Genomic DNA, 17,938 nt, shown 5'->3' with positions numbered 1-17,938 from the left:
GCGCAGTTGCGCTGTCCAGAAACCTTATTGCCGCCCCTCGTACAGGCTTCACGACGGCAACGGTTCGGAGATACCACTCACCCTCAACCTCGGTGCACACCAAGGAGAGGGTCGGCGAGGTTCAGTAGCTCAAAAAAAAACATAGCAAATTTTGATGAGAGAAAGATAAATAGGATTGATTTGCTCGCTGCCTTGTTGCCTCACAAAAAGCTCTACGTGCCAGGACATCTCCAGGACTTATATAGGCAGCGGTACCTTACTAGTAATGGCTGTAATTATCCTCAATAAACAGCCATAAACATCACTAGTAACCACTTAATAAACAGCTACAAACAGCACTAGAGACCACTGAAATAAAAAAAACAATTAACCTCATTAATTGTCACTTATGGCTGACACAAATAGAAAGAGAAATAGCTTTGGAATTTTCAAAATTAGATCTCTTAATAAGCCAAATTCTAACAACTTCCACAGCAGCGGCCACCAAATCCCCAAAAATCCTGACCCCTGACCCTTACCTAAACCGAGATAGCCGGAGTTGCAGACCTCCCTGGAGAAAAAGGTCAGACCACGAATCTTCAAGCGCATCTCACGATACAAAATTCACATTATTTCAGCCCCAAAAATCATTCGAATGATATTTAGCAATTCCGAAGTTTTAATCCTCATGATGCGTTAGGCTCTATGTTATGAAATTGTGGTAGTGTCACGTACATTGCTTTTGATAGATATCCTAGTATCCCTTACGGCAAATACGGTGTATAAATAGAGAGCATCGAGGCGACTTGCTCCGCCAGAGTAAGTCAAGCGCGCATGTACTGAAGAGTAACTGCGCGGGAACGCGTCCACCAGTATGGCTACCGCCACCGCCGCCAGCTTCTTGCACCGGTGCCTCGTCGTGCTCGTCATCCTCACTTTTTTTCGTGATTTATTACAAATTACTCTAATTGAGTTCTTGATAATGAAACAAAACTTATCTAGTACAAGTATGATTAAAGCATGCAGGATTTATATTCGTGTTACGTGGCAGTTTTATATTCGCGTTACGCAGCAGAAGCTAGCCTCTACTTTGCAGTGACATGAACTCCAGTGCATTGTTCTCTCTTTAATAAACTCCAGAGTACCAATGTTCTATGCATAGTCACTTTCTCGAGTACCAATATGCTATGCATAGTCCTCTAACTCTCGGCCATAACGACCGTTAAAATCATGCTGCTGTGTCATGAGCTTTGGTCGGATAAATATGAAAGGAACGCAGGGCACGCCACCAATATACATAACTGATAAAAAACAACAATTCACATTCAACCTCCTCATTGCTTCAATGTTATTGGTGTGAAGTGTCTGCTCCTTTCATCTGCCATTGTTGCCTAGAAGCCTGGCTGTGAGGTTGTCTTCTAGAAGCGTTAGCTTGGTTTCTCCTTCGATGGCCTGAATTCTTGTGCTTATTGCTACTGGTGTTGTTTGTCTGGCTGCGTTGCTCTGTTTCTGATGTTGAAGTAGTGGTGTCTTCGCAGGGATCATTGTCTCCTGCAACTGTAGCTGGCACGCTAGGAGGAAGAGAAACATACATTCCAGGCTGTATGGCGAGGTCTTTCTTCGGTTCGATCAGGCCATTTCGTTCTTGTTGCAGATTAACCAGTGACTCAATTTTTTTCCTTCTGTACATCTCTAACTCAGAATGCAGCAATTCCTTTTCCTCTTCACCCAGGTCAATTGTTAATGATGCCTAAAGGTGAACGGGTAAAAGAGAACGAAGAGTTATAGTGGGTCTAACTGAGGTAAGATAAGAATGACAATATGATAGAGGACAATGCTTAAGTGATTTAGCCTCAAAATATCATGATCAAGACTTAGATGCAGTGAAATTAAACAGGTAATGTCTGAAACTGAAGAAATGGTTCATTTACGTGAATTATATCCGATACATACCAGCCGGGAAGTATTTGCACCCAACAGATCACGTACATGCTCAATATCCTTCTCATCGAACACTTCGCGGCAAACTGGACAAAATCCTTTGTGCTGATTCACATTATAATGCTTGTCTGAGCTGGACAAATCCAATCCTTTAGAAGCATCAATAACTAGTTGCAGAAGTCAAGATTAACAACGTTTACCCTATGGAACCAACGAACAAAAATGCTAACTACATGTATGGACGAATTTTCATTACTTATTTGGAGCCTTGAGGCCTTGATAGAATGCCATTTGTCATTGTCATCGAGAAATAAACAATCTCAAAATGTTGTAGGTTTAATATGCTTCATCGCAATAGTAAGTCAGTAAACTAATGCCACCAGAATGTAACTAACCTTATTGTTTCAGAATGGACTGGAAGCCTAGAATCTAAGTGCAATTGACAGAAGGCAGCGTACACTTGACTTTGTATCAGGCAAAAAGTGAATAAAAAACTGCCATGGTATAATATGAATAGCAGACATCGACCTAACTGATCTTTGTAACCATATTTAGTTCAGGAGTCCATGAAACAGTTCTACGAAATATGCTCAAAAACTCAATAGAAAGGGAAAAGGGCAAAAGAAATAATTTCCGCATCTCCAGTGGTTACTGCTGTATAACATTCCTTAGGGTTCGCATCACCCTGTTGGAGCCATTCCCACCATCTCATAATGCAGTCACTGCAATGCCAAAGTATAAGCTACCCCTAGAAAGAATAAATTGCTTACAATATTGCACAATTTTGTAAATGCGAAAGATAAGTCATCAACCTGTGGAAGCAGTGGTAGCATGACATCAACTCCATAAATGGCAATGCAGAACCATCCTTATCCTCTCCCACTAAAGGATATAGACACAGTGGACAATCCCCTGTTGGATGATTCATATTCGAGAGGATCTCTCCAGCTTCCTGCATGTGAAGTTAGTTAGATCACGTGAAAAAAAAAAGAAAAAGAGTAAATTTTACAAAACTACACTACAATCGGAAAAACTATCGCAAAACTACACTTCTAAAAACCAGTTTCACGAAACTAGCGAACTGAGCAGTAGCTCAGTTGGTTAATGCCTCCAGTAGAGGGGACGACCACCCGGGCTCGAATCCGGGCGCATCGGTTTGTGGGTACCTCCCTAAGAAACCGGTTTCAACGAGTTTCCTGACCAGCCAGGGTTCAGTACTCCCCTACCTTAAATTTAAAAATGCCCAGGGGAGTCCCTCCTCGTGGTCAAGAAAAAAAAAGTTTCACAAAACTACACTTTTATTGACATAAGTATCACAAAACTAAAGTTTTAGGAGTCAATTTCAAAAAATTACACTTATTTTGTTAGTTCATGTCACAAAACTACACATTTGTGCTCGTTGGTATCGCAAAACTACACTTTTTCTAGGCTTAAAAGTGTTTTGCGATACAAAATGACAATAAATGTGCAATTTTGTGATATGGCATGGCAATAGTAGTGTAGCTTGGTGAACTTGATTCACAAAAGTGAAGTTTTACAATAAAGACTATCAATAAAAGTGTATTTTTGCTATAGTTTTTCCAATCTTAGTGTTAGTTTTGTGAAAATAACTCAAATAAAAATGGAATGATCATCCATCGTCTGAGACAACAATTTCTACCATGCATACAAACATGCATTTATTACAGAATTCATTGATACCAACTGACAAGTGGTTCTAGGGCATGTGGGACATTACGAGGGAGAGTTAGTGTGTTTTGCGAAAAAATGACACATAATTTTGTTTATAAGCACAAGCCTGGTGTCATTTCTTACTCTTTCATCACTTAGTACAATTAAACTAAACCTACAAAATCATCTTATAACATTTCTCAAGCAGAAAATATCATTTGATAGTTGCTTAAAGATATCACAGTTTGAGGGGCACTAGTGCAGCATACAATTTGAAGGCATCAAGGCACTATATCTTATTGCCTCCCTTCCAATGTAAATACTGAGTAAGCACGAAAGCGAACTATGTCTAATGTTACACATCAAGCACGCCATTTTAAAATATATGTACAAACTATGAAACACCGATACTTCACTTTGGTGCCGTATCCGTATCGGATGCCATATCCGATACGGATACGGCTCAGATATGTATTTGTAAAGTATTTGGAAAAAAATCACAATATTCAGGATACGTCCAGGATACTTACCCCGATACTTACTCGATACGGCCTGGCCCGATTCAGCGCTCTCCGGCCTGTTAGCAACCCTAAAAGACATCTTGTTTTGGTACACCGCCGCCCGTGCCCGCATTGCTCCGTTTCTCACTGGTTGCCACCACACGCATGGACGCCTGCGCCCGCACACCTTCGCCTGCTGTCTGCTGTCCTACCGGCGGTGAGCCAGAACCCGACGCCCTCCGCCTGGATCTGGTGAGTTCCTCATTTTCTCTCCTCTCCTCCCTCTTTTCTTCCTTCTTTTTCCCTATCCCTTGGCGTGCCCTGATCTGAATGCCCTCGATGCAAATCATCATGCCTGCGGTGAACCGGTGAGCTGTTTAGGTGATGAAGTTGCATGCTTTAGTGCTCTATGATCTGAATAACTTGTGGGCTGTGGCACTTCTGTGCTTCGAGGTTATCTCACCAGTCACCATGACAAGAGTTTTGCCTCATGAAGCTTGCGTCCAGTTTGAGGTGTTGCCTAGTTTTCTATCACTTGTGTGAATGTTGTTTGCGTCAAAAAGAATTGCTACTACTTGTGATGAATTGGAGATACCTTGTGATGAATTTGCCACTTGACTGACATGGTCACAACAACACCATAGATTGATAGATAGGGTGGTGAAAAGGCGAGCAGCTTTGAGCTGATGATTGCCAGTTCTCAACTCAGCTCTTCCTCCCTCTTCTGAATTAGTGAATTCTATTTTTTTTAAATATTTAAACATATCCGTGTATTGGGTTTTCTTAAAAAATGCCATATCCCCATATCCATATCGGCCCAATATTGATACCCATATCCGTATCGGTGCTGCATAGTGTACAAATGCAAGTAGTGTTTCGATTAACATGTTATGAGTGTGAAAAATCTTTTGAACATTGTGATATGGAACAAATCTTGCTCTGTATTGTACAGAAAGCAAAGGATAAAGAATACCTCACACAACGTCACAAGCATTGGGTAGTTAGAAAGCTCTTGTGCCTTGTTCTTGATGCTACTAATAAGATATGCCTGTCGATTCTCATCAAGGCCCTTACTTTCCACAGCATAAATATGAGGTGGTTCCTTCAAATACTGCAAACCCAATTCCAAAATAACGTAGGGCATTAACATTTAACACTGAGCCAAAATATAACTAACTCTGAACTATTATGAGCAAGTTTGTTTCTGAGAAAATGGTAGCAGCATATAATGATACTGTAGAATAAAGTTACAAGCATGCTAGATATCAATATTTAGCACTCATATGAGCTTGTAATTTGATATGTTTACGACATAAGGTTGCATGTGAAATTTATATGTCCATAAGTCAGAATAAGTGCTCCCTATTCTTTATATTACATACATTTAGTTCTAAACCTATAATACCACAAGCATTAGAACATTGCTATCAAGTTTCAACATGCTAAAACCCTTTTAGTATTTCCAAGACACTCAAAATTTCAGAGAAAATATATTGTTGGGTGTTGGCATTATTGCAAAACAAAGGTTATCAAAACAGCAAGTTATCCATATGTATTACTGAAACATACCCTTTTACATGTACAAGAAAATGGTTAATACTTTAAACTAACATGGCATATTGTTGAACATAACTACCTACTTCAATTTACTCCAAGTAGCTATAAAGATATTCCTAAACAAATAATGCATGACACTACAAGGACTTGCAGCAAGAAAATAGTGTACAAAAAAGTTTATAAACTTATAATAGGCTCTAAGCAAATTAGTAGTCATTGACTAGAATGGGAGAAAAGAGTTTGCAAGTCAGTCAGTTTGAACATTGATTCCACAATAGTTCTCCATAAAATGGAAGTACCTAGAATTTAGATTGGCGTCGATGAAATGAAAATCTCGAAAGGTGATAGAGGTTCATACCTCTAAATATGCTTTAATTTCAAGAAAGAGCTCCACAAACTGAAACGAGAGAAAGCCACCATTAACACACATAAATTTCAATGTATAACTCCCCCCAATAGGAGCAAGTGGAGTTTAGGGAAGTATTGGTCACAATAAAATTGTGCATTGGATGCCATGAGCAATGTCAAAGTCTAGAAAGAACAAGTAAAGAAACCTCCATTCCTTCAATCGCATACAATGCAAGTCAATTCAGGTAACACCACAATTACAGTCCTTCAAAGGTCAAGGAAAATGCAGATCTAAGGGATTTTCAACTAACAAAACACCATGAAGATACTGCAGCTAGTCCTACAGATGCATTATAACAGATCAAAGAATTCCAGAGGAAAAAGGTACAAACTACATCTACCTAAACATAGTGACTCTTATGCTTACAATCTCAGCCTTCCAAGTACAATTTCCCACATAGAGATTCATACATTGTAATCATAACACAGTGTAAAGGTAACTTAGCACCTAAGCAGATACCCCTGTTTGACTGATAAGACAGCGGCATCAGGCCAATGATGGAAACACATTGCAACAACCTATCAGTTAACTAACATAATAGCATCAAGGTCATGACATTATATATGCAATGCACCCAAAAATCAATTGATCTGTAAGTCCACAAGCACTAACCATACAAAATTAAAATACCTCAACAGATCAACTCGTAAATGAAAGAGGCCTAAACTTCAACTACTCACTAATCCCCCCTCTTCAACAGCTACGGTTCACCTCAGACCAAGCGGCGACTCCACCACCGGCTACTACCTACTGACTACTCCCTCTTGGGCACAGCAGAGGGCCGACCAGCTAGCTGACTAGCCGATCAGTCACATGAGTCTTCCGCGACGCACGAAAATAACACACCGGCAGTGATTGGGCGCCTTGCGGCCTATGGAAGAGGATTAGTTGCGTGTGTGTGGGATGAGGCGAGGCGAACCTGCTGCGAGGAGTCGTCGGGGGGTCAACAAGCTTGAGAAACTTCGGCTCAAGTTGTCGACGAGTCACCAAGACTCTAAGACACTGGCGTACCAAGAGGTACAAGCTTGGATCACTCCTTGATCCACTCTCTAGGTAGCAATCACCTAGCAACACACTCTCTAGGCCTATAAGCACTAATCACTCTCTAATCTTGTGCTTAATTGCCTTGGATGATCACTTTAAGCACTTTGATGGCTTGGATGTCTTCTCAAGTGTATATGAACTTCTCTAGACTCTAGTACCCTCAAATGATTGAGTGGAGAGGTATTTATAGTCTCAACCCCATGCACTAGCCGTTAACCCAACGGTTTAGAAAAGTTGTGAACACCAGATGATCCGGTGAGAATAATAGTACTAACACCGGATCATCCAGTGAGTACACTCTCACAAACTAGCCGTTGGAACCCCACTAAAGCCACTGTGAACACCGGATACTCCGATCTATACTGCAACATCATCACTAGACATTCCGTTGAGTATACCTTAGCCATCGGAGCCAACATCTTCTCTGTGTAAATTGCTCTGGTGCCTTCCATGCTTATCAATTCATCACCGGACTATACGGTGAGCATTCCTCAGTGCAAATGCAACCCTCTCTAGAAAATATGCTCCGGTGTACACATGACTTCATCACCGGACCATCTGATGGCTTGAGCTTCGCCTGCCTATTTGTATTGTTCATTGTCTAATGTATTTGTCCGCTGTACTCTTGCTTCATCATCGAACTATTTGATGCCTTTAAAAATTTTCTATCCAGAACCAAATGCTCCGGTGTGTATTGCTTGTTGAACACCGGATCATCCGGTTAGTTGATCTTCAACTTCAACTCTTGAAAAAACCTCTGTCAGAATTGCTCCGATGCTTCTGCCCATTTGACACTGGACCATTCAGTGAGGCAAAATTGCCTCTGTTTTTATGCACTGCTCATTTTCTGGTGTGTGCAACACATTCAACACCGGACCATTCAGTGAGAACAAAACTCCTGAGACTTCTCCAATTCAACCAAACTTTGTCCCTACTTCGGTGGCTTCTTCATTTATTGCATCCATGAGACTTACTAACATATATTCTTGACAAATATGTTAGTCCAAATTACTATATTATTATTAATTACCAAAATCACAAACATGGTCTAATAGGGCCATTTTCCCCACAGAAAAGCTTCACATATGGCTACCAACCTTAGTTCAAATTTAAATTATGTTGGTTAACACGTGAAGATTTTTTTGATTTAGTAGCCGGAGTGTGGTGAAATGAAAATAGAGGCCAAACACCGCTAGAGAAATGGAAATTTAAAATTTGCCGCTTGACACAATTTTTTAGGGGTTGCGCAAAGAATTCTATTTGTGCATATATAAAAGAAAAGGAAGAGTTATTAGCACAACTTGATGACTTAGACAAAAAAAAAAACTGAAGGCATGTTGCTATAACCTTTTGAAGTAGAGTTAAAATATTGCCTTAAGAACAAGCTAGCCAAGTTGGTAAGAGAGGAGGAAATTAAATGGTTTCAAAGATATAAACAATGAAGTTTCTTGAGGGTGATAATAATACTAAATATTTTTAGCTTGTAGCAAATAGAAAACATAGAAAGACATGCATTTTTCAGCTAGAACAAGATGAGGGTATCATTGTGGGTGAAGGGAACCTTAGAAGATACATTACAAAATACTATAAAGGTCTTTTTGGACCACCTGAATGTAATAATTCTCCATGGTTGAATCACGGCGAGATGACATTCCTCATGTATCCATGGCTGAAAATGGAATGTTAACTGAGTATTTCTCAAAAAAAGGAAGTGGAAGATGCAATTTTTTAAATGGAACACAATAAGGCACCTGGACTTGATGGCTTTCCAGCAAAGTTTTATCAAATATTCAGGGAACTCATCAAGGAATACTTAATGGTGATATTTGACACGTTCCAAAAATGCAAATTACCTCTTTATGGCCTTAATTTTTGGAGTAATAGCCTTATTACCGAAATGTCATGAAGCCAAGCAAATTCAAAAATATAGTCCTATTTGTCTTCTAAATTGTAGTTTTAAAGTTTTTACTAAAGTAGTCACCAATAGAATCATGTTGGTTGGTCAAAATGTTATTAGGTCAACTAAACGGCGTTCTTACCAGGACAATACATTATAGAGGGAGTAGTAATTTTGCATAAAACCATTCATGAGATGCATAGGAAAAAGATTAATGGTTTGATACTTAAATTAGATTTCATGAAAGCATATGACAAAGTAAAATGATGCTTTTTACAACAAGCATTATGTGTGAAAGGATTTTCACCCCTGTGTTGTAAGTGGATTGAGCAAATCGTCACAGAGGGAGTGTCAGGGTTAAAGTCAACAACGACATTGGATATTACTTTCAAGCTAAAAAAGTTTTAAGACAAGGGGACCCACTTTCTCCAATTTTATTTAATATTGTAGCTAATATGTTAGCAATTTTAATAGCGAGATCCAAGAATCAAGAACAAATAACAGGGGTAGTTCCAAATTTAGTGAATGATGGTCTTTCAATATTGCAATAAGTTGATGACACTATACTCTTTATGAAATATGATATTGAACAAGCCAAGAATATGAAGCTCTTGTTGTGTGCATTTGGGTAACTGTCTGGCCTAAAAATTAATTTCCATAAGAGTGGGATGTTTTGTTATGGGGATGCTAAGAATTTTGAGGAACATTATTCATAAATTTTTGGATGTGATATGGGTAGCTATCAATTTAGATATCTTGGGAATTCCCATGCATTATAGAAAGATAAGTAATAAGGACTGGAAAGAAGTAGAGGAGAGGTTTCAGAAGAAACTTAGCTGTTGGAAGGGCAAGCATCTCTCAGTGGGAGAACAGCTAGTCCTAATTAATTCAGTTCTAAGCAATCTTTCCATGTTTATGTTATCTTTTTTTGAGGTCTGCAAAGGTATTCGCAAAAAGTTGGATTATTATAGATCTAGATCTTTCTACCAAGGTATAGAACACAAGAAGAAATACATGCTAGCAAAATGGGACATTCTTTGCACACGTAAAGATCAGGGTGATTTAGGCATTCTTAACTTAGAGGTGAAGAATAAGTGCTTACTTTGTAAATAGCTATACAAGCTACTAAATGAATATGTGGGTACGGCAACAACTTCTTAGAAATAAATATCTAAAAACCAAAACAATAGCTCAAGTAGAAAAGAACTCTGGTGATTCACATTTCTGGTTAAGCCTCATGATGGTCAAACAGAAATTCTTAAACTTATATTCTTTTAACTTGCAAAATAGAACTCAGATTAGGTTTTAGGAAGATGTCTGGCTTAGGTGAAGATCGCTTAAAGAGTAATACCCTCTTATTTATAACATAGCTTGAAAGAAAAGTGCAATAGTTGCTGAGGTTGTAAATTCTAATCCCCTAAATGTTTCATTTCGTAGAGCACTAGTGGGGAACAAATTAATATTTTGGCATGAGCGGGTAACAAAGTTAATGAATGTTGAGCTTAATGATTAGCAAGACACCTTTAGATGGTTTTTACATCAAAATAATCGGTTTTCGGTCCAATCCAAGTATAGATCATGGATTAATAATGGTGTCATATCTAACAACCGTTGGATTTGGAAGTAAAACTCCCCCCTAAAGATTAAAGTGCTTATTTGGTGATTGCATAAAGATGTTATTCTAACAAAAGATAACCTAACAAAAAGGCAGTGGAAAGGTAGCTTTAAATTTTGTTTTTGTAATTCCAATGAAAAAAATACAACATCTATTTTGATTGTCACTTTGCTAGATTTATATGGCAAACGGTTCAAGTAACTCTTGATCTTCAGCCTCCTCGTAGTATTCCTAATATGTTGGGCACATGGCTACATGGGGTGAAACCAAAGGTTAAGAATCAGATTGTAGTTGGTGCAAGTGCTATGTGTTGGGCGTTATGGTTAAGTCACAATGATGCGGTCTTTGATAAAGCATTCATTCTCCTATACATGTTATTTTCAGGAACACCTATTGGACAAGGTTTTGAGCTTTATTGCAAAATGAGGAAGAACGTCACCACGTAAAGGTTGCATGCCGCCTTTGTGGTGTGAGGACCATTGGTTCCGAGTCTGTAGTAATGAACAACTATGTGCATTTTTTGATAGAAAGGATGGGATAAATCTTATTCTATAATCTTTTAAAAAAAAGCCCTTATATGTTTTCTAGCACCATTTTTGGAGACCACGAGTGTACTAGTTCAAACCTTGTAAACTACTCGTATATGTCACACCCGGTTTTCAAGGAAACAAACCAGATGTATTTCACATGTATACTAGGATCAAGTTTCCATACATATAGTGACATCATCAGTGATAACATAAACTGTTTCATTAATAACAAAAATATTCCTTATAAAAGGACCCGTATGTCTAAAAGAAAACACTAAAAGATCTTCGAGCGGCAGCAGGACTCCCATCCATCCACAGGCGTTGTCCGGGGGATCACCAGCCTATGACATGGTCTTCAGAGCGACACCTTCCTCCTCCTAGAATTCAGCACCATCGTCTGGAAAGTCTTCGAAAGCTTCACCTTCTGAGCAGCATCCGAAAGTTGGGAGAAGGCAAGCGTGAGTACACAGAGTACTCAGCAAGTGAGGGAAAAACATGACATGCAGATTTATGACAAGAAAAAGCTTGACTCGAGATAACTGCGACTATGCCCAACTAAACTAGGACTTCGAAGACTTAGCAACCTAATTACTAGGTTATAACTCCAACAATATAGTAACATAACTCATCGGATTCCATCGGACTACCAGACTCACTAGATTATACATATCCGGCTATCGACTCATCGGGAGTTCCACCACCCGACTACCCAAACCAACCCCTCAGAATCCCCACTAATTATGAAGAAGTCCAAGCCCGCTCTTAACCGTGAGCACGGCTGATCGATCAGTTTTATCACTCTGCAGAGTTTGCACACTTTACCCACGAGTCATGATTCCCGTTTTGCTTTACACTTCTGGGGTGTAGAGCCGGGGTCTCACTACAAGGCCGCTACAAAGCGCCTCCAAATTTATATGCACCCACTAAGGGTTCACCTCTAACAAGGATTCCATCCACTGCAGAGGCCCCATCTTGTGCCGCTTAACAGTCCACTGGTGCGTACAGAGTATGAAAGACACTAATTACTTGGTCAGACCGTACCCATATAGGCCTCATGGTTGTGTTGTTATGCCGGGTAATAGGCTTCACAAACCGGTCCTGAGGATCTCACATGGAACATACAAAACCCTACTGTGCAGCTCCACCTCATACTAGCCATCCAGTTGAGATCCCTATTCCAAGTTACTACATGATTACCATACCCAGATTCTTGTTACATAAACATTAGTCAAGATTAATATTTACTCCAACCCTGACTGTACTAGCATAGCTACCCATTTTATTTCCTATGACCCATCAAAGGCTACAAGGAAATGTCACATAAATTCTAGTAAAACCCTAAGCATGGGATTTCATATTAGACAAACATGCATCTAGGGAAAATAAAACTACAATATCCTACAATGGTGTCAAAGTTGTCAAGAACACTTGCCTTCAAATGCAGGTTTCTCAAAGTCTTCGAATGTCTGGTCTTGTAAGCTGACACACTGCTCGTCTCCTAAAGCCATTGCGCACACTGGAAAGCAAACAAACATAATAGCTAAGTACAGCACACAAAATAGAGGCAAATAACTCTAAAAAAAGCTACTAAAGGACAGTACATGTTGCTACTATCTCGGGAGCGTAAAAATCACCTAAATCGGAGCTCGTATGAAAAAGTTATGATAGTTTTACTCTACATGGGCTTTTCTAAAAGATTATAGGGACTAAATTGTAAAAATAGAAGGCTCTAGGGACCTATATGTAAATTTTAGAGACCTATTTGCAATTATCCAAAAGTTTAGGGGCCTAAAAGCATAAAATAGAACTAACCATGGGCATTTTTATGAAAACAGAAAAGTCTGGGGGCCTAAATGTAAAATTACCTATTTTCTGGGAATTAAGGAATTATTTTTGTACTGAAAAATCGAGTTAATGCGTTAGCAAGCTGACTGGGCTCGGAGGGCTGACGTGGCTGACACGTGAGCGACATGTGGCGCTGACATGGACTACTTAATCCGACTGGGATTAAGAGGCAACGTGGCGGCTTCCTATTGGTTCGCAAAGGGGTATGGGGTATTCTAATCTGGGCCGTTTATCAACGATCGGATGGCCGAGAGCAGTTGGGGAGGGTCGGCGACGGAGAAACACGATGGCAGGGGTTGGAGCTCGAAGAGAAGCGGCTACAATGACGGAGAAACGAATTCGACGCCCGGGAAAGGATCCTGGGGAGCATGTGGTGCCGGAGAGGGGTTAATTGACCATGGGAGGCTTCGGGTAAAGCTGTCGACGGCGAGGAGGCGGCGGTTCTTACCGGCGGTCGGCGAAACAGCAGCTCCAGCGGCGGGGAGACATCGGCGAGCGGTGAAATGGATTCCATTGGCTCTGGTGACGCTAGCGATGGCTTAGATGCGGAGGGAGGGGCTCGGGTGCGGCGAGTTGGGCTCAGTGAGCTCAACGGCGGCGGCACTAGTGTTTGGATTTCGGTGAATTGGGGCAGATTGGGCGGCGGCGCGCTGCAGGGCGGCTTTATAGGTGAGGGGGTGCGCTGCAGTTGCGCAGACATGGGCGCGTGGGGCGGGGCATGCCGGCGAAATCGGGTGGCATGCACGTAGCGGTTGCGGGAGCGAGCGCGCGGGCGCAGGCGCGACTTGGAGAAGAAGGCGCTGACATGCGGCCCCGATTGTCAATGAGAGAGCGCGGGAGAAGGTGAGCTGGGCCGCGCTGCACTGGGCTGGGCCGGAACCGGTGCTCTGGGCTAGGCCGCGCGAAATTTAATCGGGCGTCACAGTATAATCTGCCCAAAGTGAAGGCCTTCAAATTGTTTATTCCAGATGAATAAGGTATCGGTGAGGAATCAACGGGACAAAAAAAAAAGTAATGTCGACCTAATGCAATAGTGACTTTAAAACAGCTCCAACGAACGGAAGGTCGATCCAGCTGGCAAATGTGACAGTCTTGTAAACTACTAGTTCGAATAGAAGTTTATGAAGTCAGGTAATCCATCTTGTACTAGAACAAAAGAAAGAGGCATGCATGTGAACGAGTTGTACAGCGCAACACGAAACTAGGCTAGTGCGTACTTGGGTAAGTAATTAACTAGCTAACTGACAGCTCGTAGTGTAGTATTTCAGGATAGGAATCATTGAACGTGTAGAGTTGCACTTATAGAGTTGCACTGAGAGGAGGGTCAGCCACATCAAGAATGGGTTTCTTGGAGACAGTGCAATGGTGGGAGGAGTGGCAGCTGCGCGTCCTCGTCCTAGCCAGCCTCTTCCTGCATTGCTTTCTCTTCTTCTCTGCATACTTGCGTAAGCGCCGTATCCCGCCTTGGTTGAGATTCTTAATCTGGCTGGCCTACCTGGGCAGCGATGCCGTAGCGATTTACGCGCTGGCCGCCCTCTTCAACCGCCACAAGAAGCAGGAATGGGTATCCACACATCGCAGTAGCTCTAGCATGCAGGTGTTGTGGGCACCAATCCTCTTGTTGCACCTCGGCGGCCAAGATGGCATAACTTCCTATAACATCGAAGACAACGAGCTATGGAGGCGGCATGTCCTATCAGCAGTGTCTCAGGTCAGTGCACGTACCAGGATTTCTTTTATTCTTTTGCGGGTTTCAGACTTGGATTCATGAGTAGTTGATCTAATATATAATGTCATGGGATCCATTTCGCTTAAACTTTAATCGCTTAAATGCCTTTTCATGTATGTTCCACTAAGTTTTGGTATGTTTTTTTCTTTCAAGAAAATGCCATGGGATCTACATATGCTCACTTTCGTCCACCGGTATCACAGGTCATTGTTGTAATGTATGTGCTTTGGAAGTCGCCGCCAGGAGATGGTGAAATCTTTGCAGCGATGATTTTGGTTAACGTTGGGATTGTCAAATGCTTATTGAAGCCATGGGATTTGAAGAGAGTTAGCATCAATAGCCTCGTGGACTCTTCTAGTTCAGAAGATAATGGCGAGATTAGTTCGCTTCACGAGTACATACGAGCTGCAACGCAGTATTTTCAAGCCGGCCATGGAGGTCAGCCATCTCATAGTAGTGAAGGCAATAAAGTGGAATTTGAGAAGCCCTATGATCTATTCGTAGACCTCGCACCCCCTTATTCCCATCGGCTTAGCTGCCTCTGGCACTTCGTGCGTAATCGAGACAAAGCGCATCGTTTGCTACAGTATGGCCTCTCTGTAACGTTCGATCGACTCTACACCAAGGAATCACTGCTGCACAATGGTTCCGTGTACAAGTTCAAGCTGCGTGACTATATTTCCTATATACGGTCACTAGCCGCAGGCTCCATAATATCGGCCATTGTGAGTTTTCACGGGAGCAATAAAGAAGCTTACGACCGCACCGATGTCAACATCACATATGCCTTGCTATACTTCACTGCTGTTCTGGAAATCGTTATACCTTATGTGATGTATTTTAACAGATGCTATGAATGGTTTGGCGAGCGACGATGGCCCGATCAAGTTGCCCAGTACAACCTCATAGGGTACTTGGCCCGCAACAAGAAGCATTCCTGGTTCAGGAAGCTCGCGGCCTTGCTGGTCTGCAAGGACTACATCGACCATCTCTGGTGGTGCACGAGGCCATCCAAGTCGTCCCGTGACATCACCGAGCTCGTCCATGGCTACGTCACAAAAGGGTGGACGGATCATCACATAAAGGATGTGGCCACCTACAGGGCGTTCAATGACAACCGGGGCAAGTGGACTATCGGGAGAGAGCAGTGCACCATAAACCTAGAGCTAAGCATACGGAGGCCGTTCGACGAGAGCGTCCTCATCTGGCACCTCGCCACAGATTTCTGCTTCTACCAGACGTCCCAGTCTCCCTCCATTGCAGATGGCCGTCGCTGCAGGGAGATGTCCAACTACATGGCGTACCTTCTGTTCGTCAACCCAGAGATGCTAATGACCGGCGCTAGGCGTAGCCTGCTCAAAGCTGCGTATAGGAAGCTCAAGGACATGCTCAAGGAGTACACACCACTGGATGAGAAAGAACTCGCCCATACGATAATTCAACGGGTCAAGGACACAGAGGGTTCAGGCATTGTTTATGATGCTTGGTGCCTCGCTAATGATCTCATGGATTTACACATGGAGGACGAGGAGAAAATGTGGAGGGTGATCCAGGGCGTGTGGGTGGAGATGCTCTGCTTCTCTGCCGGCAGGTGCAGAGGGTACCTGCACGCCAAGAGCTTGGGCAATGGCGGGGAGTACCTCTCCTATGTCTGGCTCCTCCTGTCGTTCATGGGGATGGAGACCTTGGCAGAGAGGATGCAGAGGACAGAGCTGTGTGAGGGGGCCACAACCGCAGGCCCAACATGGGCTTCACCAACGCTCGCCGGTGACGAGAATGTTTGACAAGCCAACGTGTGCCTCAGTTTGTTTCTTTCCCACGTGTTCGTCCAGTTGTGCTGTTGTTGCTGGTGCTCTGTTGCGCTGTTTTGCCGATTAAAGCTGGGCAATGTCTGTTTGTTTTGTTCGTACCTACATATATATTCTATCATCTATCAGTATATCTATGGTGTAGTTTGGTCATCCTCTTATAAAAATCCCCATATGATTAAACAATGATTCGATAATTATATTATATATTAGTATTTATAGTATACTTACAGAGGAGCAGAGGTTAAGAGTATTCTTTTAACTCCAATCAGAAGCCAGTTCAATTGTTCATCATAGAAATTGGTTGGGCTATTTTATTGATCGAGGCAAAAATAGTAAAATATACCTCAAAAGATAGGATCGATTAAAATTTTTTTGTCCCAAAGCATTAACAATATGGGCTTTGATTCGATCCTTTGCACCAATTCTTAAAAGAAGATGCGTCCGATTATTGAGCTTGTTGAGGATGACACCCTTATACATGGCCTGCATGGAACCACCACGTCGTTGGCATGGTTATTGACCATATGTGATGCATCGACGGTGGAGGGCCATAGTGTAGCTGACACGCTTAAGAATGGTGGACGGACATTGTCTTATGCTCCATCGTAGGATTAATTAAGAGGCTAAATTATTATTGAGATATGTCATCTGTATTTGATTGTTGGCTATATGTCTCTAAGACTGATGTGTGAAGGAACTAGATTGATGACCAGAGGAGTGTGAATAGACACTTCATCCATACGCCACGTCATAGTTAAGCATCTCCTCTAGCGCTACGTGGCCGAGCTCCTTGTCGATGATGTCAGCAGCCGCAGGTGGTCATCGAGACGCCGTTCTTCATCTCACCTGATGTCGAGTACATGCCACACCGTCACTGATTTGCTTTTAGCTTCCCGTATATATGGTGCATGCTTTTGGGTCTTTTTTGGGGATTTGTGGTAGGATCATTTAGATTAGTAGTGTCTATATAGGTCTCTAACAGAGACTTAACGTTTCCATATTGATTTGGATTTTGTCCTATTTTTCTATTTCTTACTATATTCTAGTACATGCATGCTATCTTCCATCGACGGGAGCACCGCCGTAGGCCATGCCGAGGACGACGTCTTGCGTTTTGCATGCCGTCAAGGCTCCGCATGGGAAGCTTTCCAACGCGTTAATGGCGCTCGTCTCTTTTCTCGGGTCGATGGATGAGGACAGGAGATGCGCGCACGCTTATTTATTGTAGTTATTTTTGCTACTCTCTTAATCACGACTCTAGAAGCCATATGATAATAGATGGATTTTTTAATAATGGTAGAGGTAGGTAATAGAGAAGGAGGTATTGAGGTATTTTGGGTTTAATTTTTCATAATAGTAGTGGCGGGTAAATTATAAACATGTATAGGAATATTTTGTTTTTTTTCTCTG

The 17,938-nt window shown here is 41.8% G+C and overlaps 2 protein-coding genes and 1 pseudogene across 2 annotated transcripts; 1 reads left to right on the top strand and 2 right to left on the bottom strand.

Moving 5' to 3' along the window:
• LOC133901065 (uncharacterized) overlaps positions 1-17,938 on the bottom strand; it is a 62,220-nt pseudogene that overhangs the window by 11,469 nt on the left and 32,813 nt on the right.
• LOC133900978 (uncharacterized) lies at positions 1,239-6,997 on the bottom strand (the record flags this gene model as incomplete). Its single annotated transcript, XM_062342277.1, has 7 exons — positions 1,239-1,729; positions 1,933-2,072; positions 2,560-2,642; positions 2,733-2,872; positions 5,065-5,202; positions 6,007-6,045; positions 6,977-6,997. Coding segments are annotated over 7 exons (963 nt in total), but the record flags the coding sequence as incomplete, so codon positions are not given.
• Positions 14,328-16,501, top strand: LOC133900977 (uncharacterized). The gene is made up of 2 exons (XM_062342276.1): positions 14,328-14,699; positions 14,921-16,501. The coding sequence occupies exons 1-2, from the start codon at positions 14,328-14,330 to the stop codon at positions 16,499-16,501; spliced, it is 1,953 nt and encodes a 650-aa protein (XP_062198260.1).

This window comes from Phragmites australis, chromosome 19 (genome assembly GCF_958298935.1).
Source record: "Phragmites australis chromosome 19, lpPhrAust1.1, whole genome shotgun sequence".
Taxonomy (NCBI): Eukaryota; Viridiplantae; Streptophyta; class Magnoliopsida; order Poales; family Poaceae; genus Phragmites; species Phragmites australis.
The sequence above is the reverse complement of the archived record's forward strand: the minus strand, read 5'-3'. Positions and strand labels throughout refer to the sequence as shown.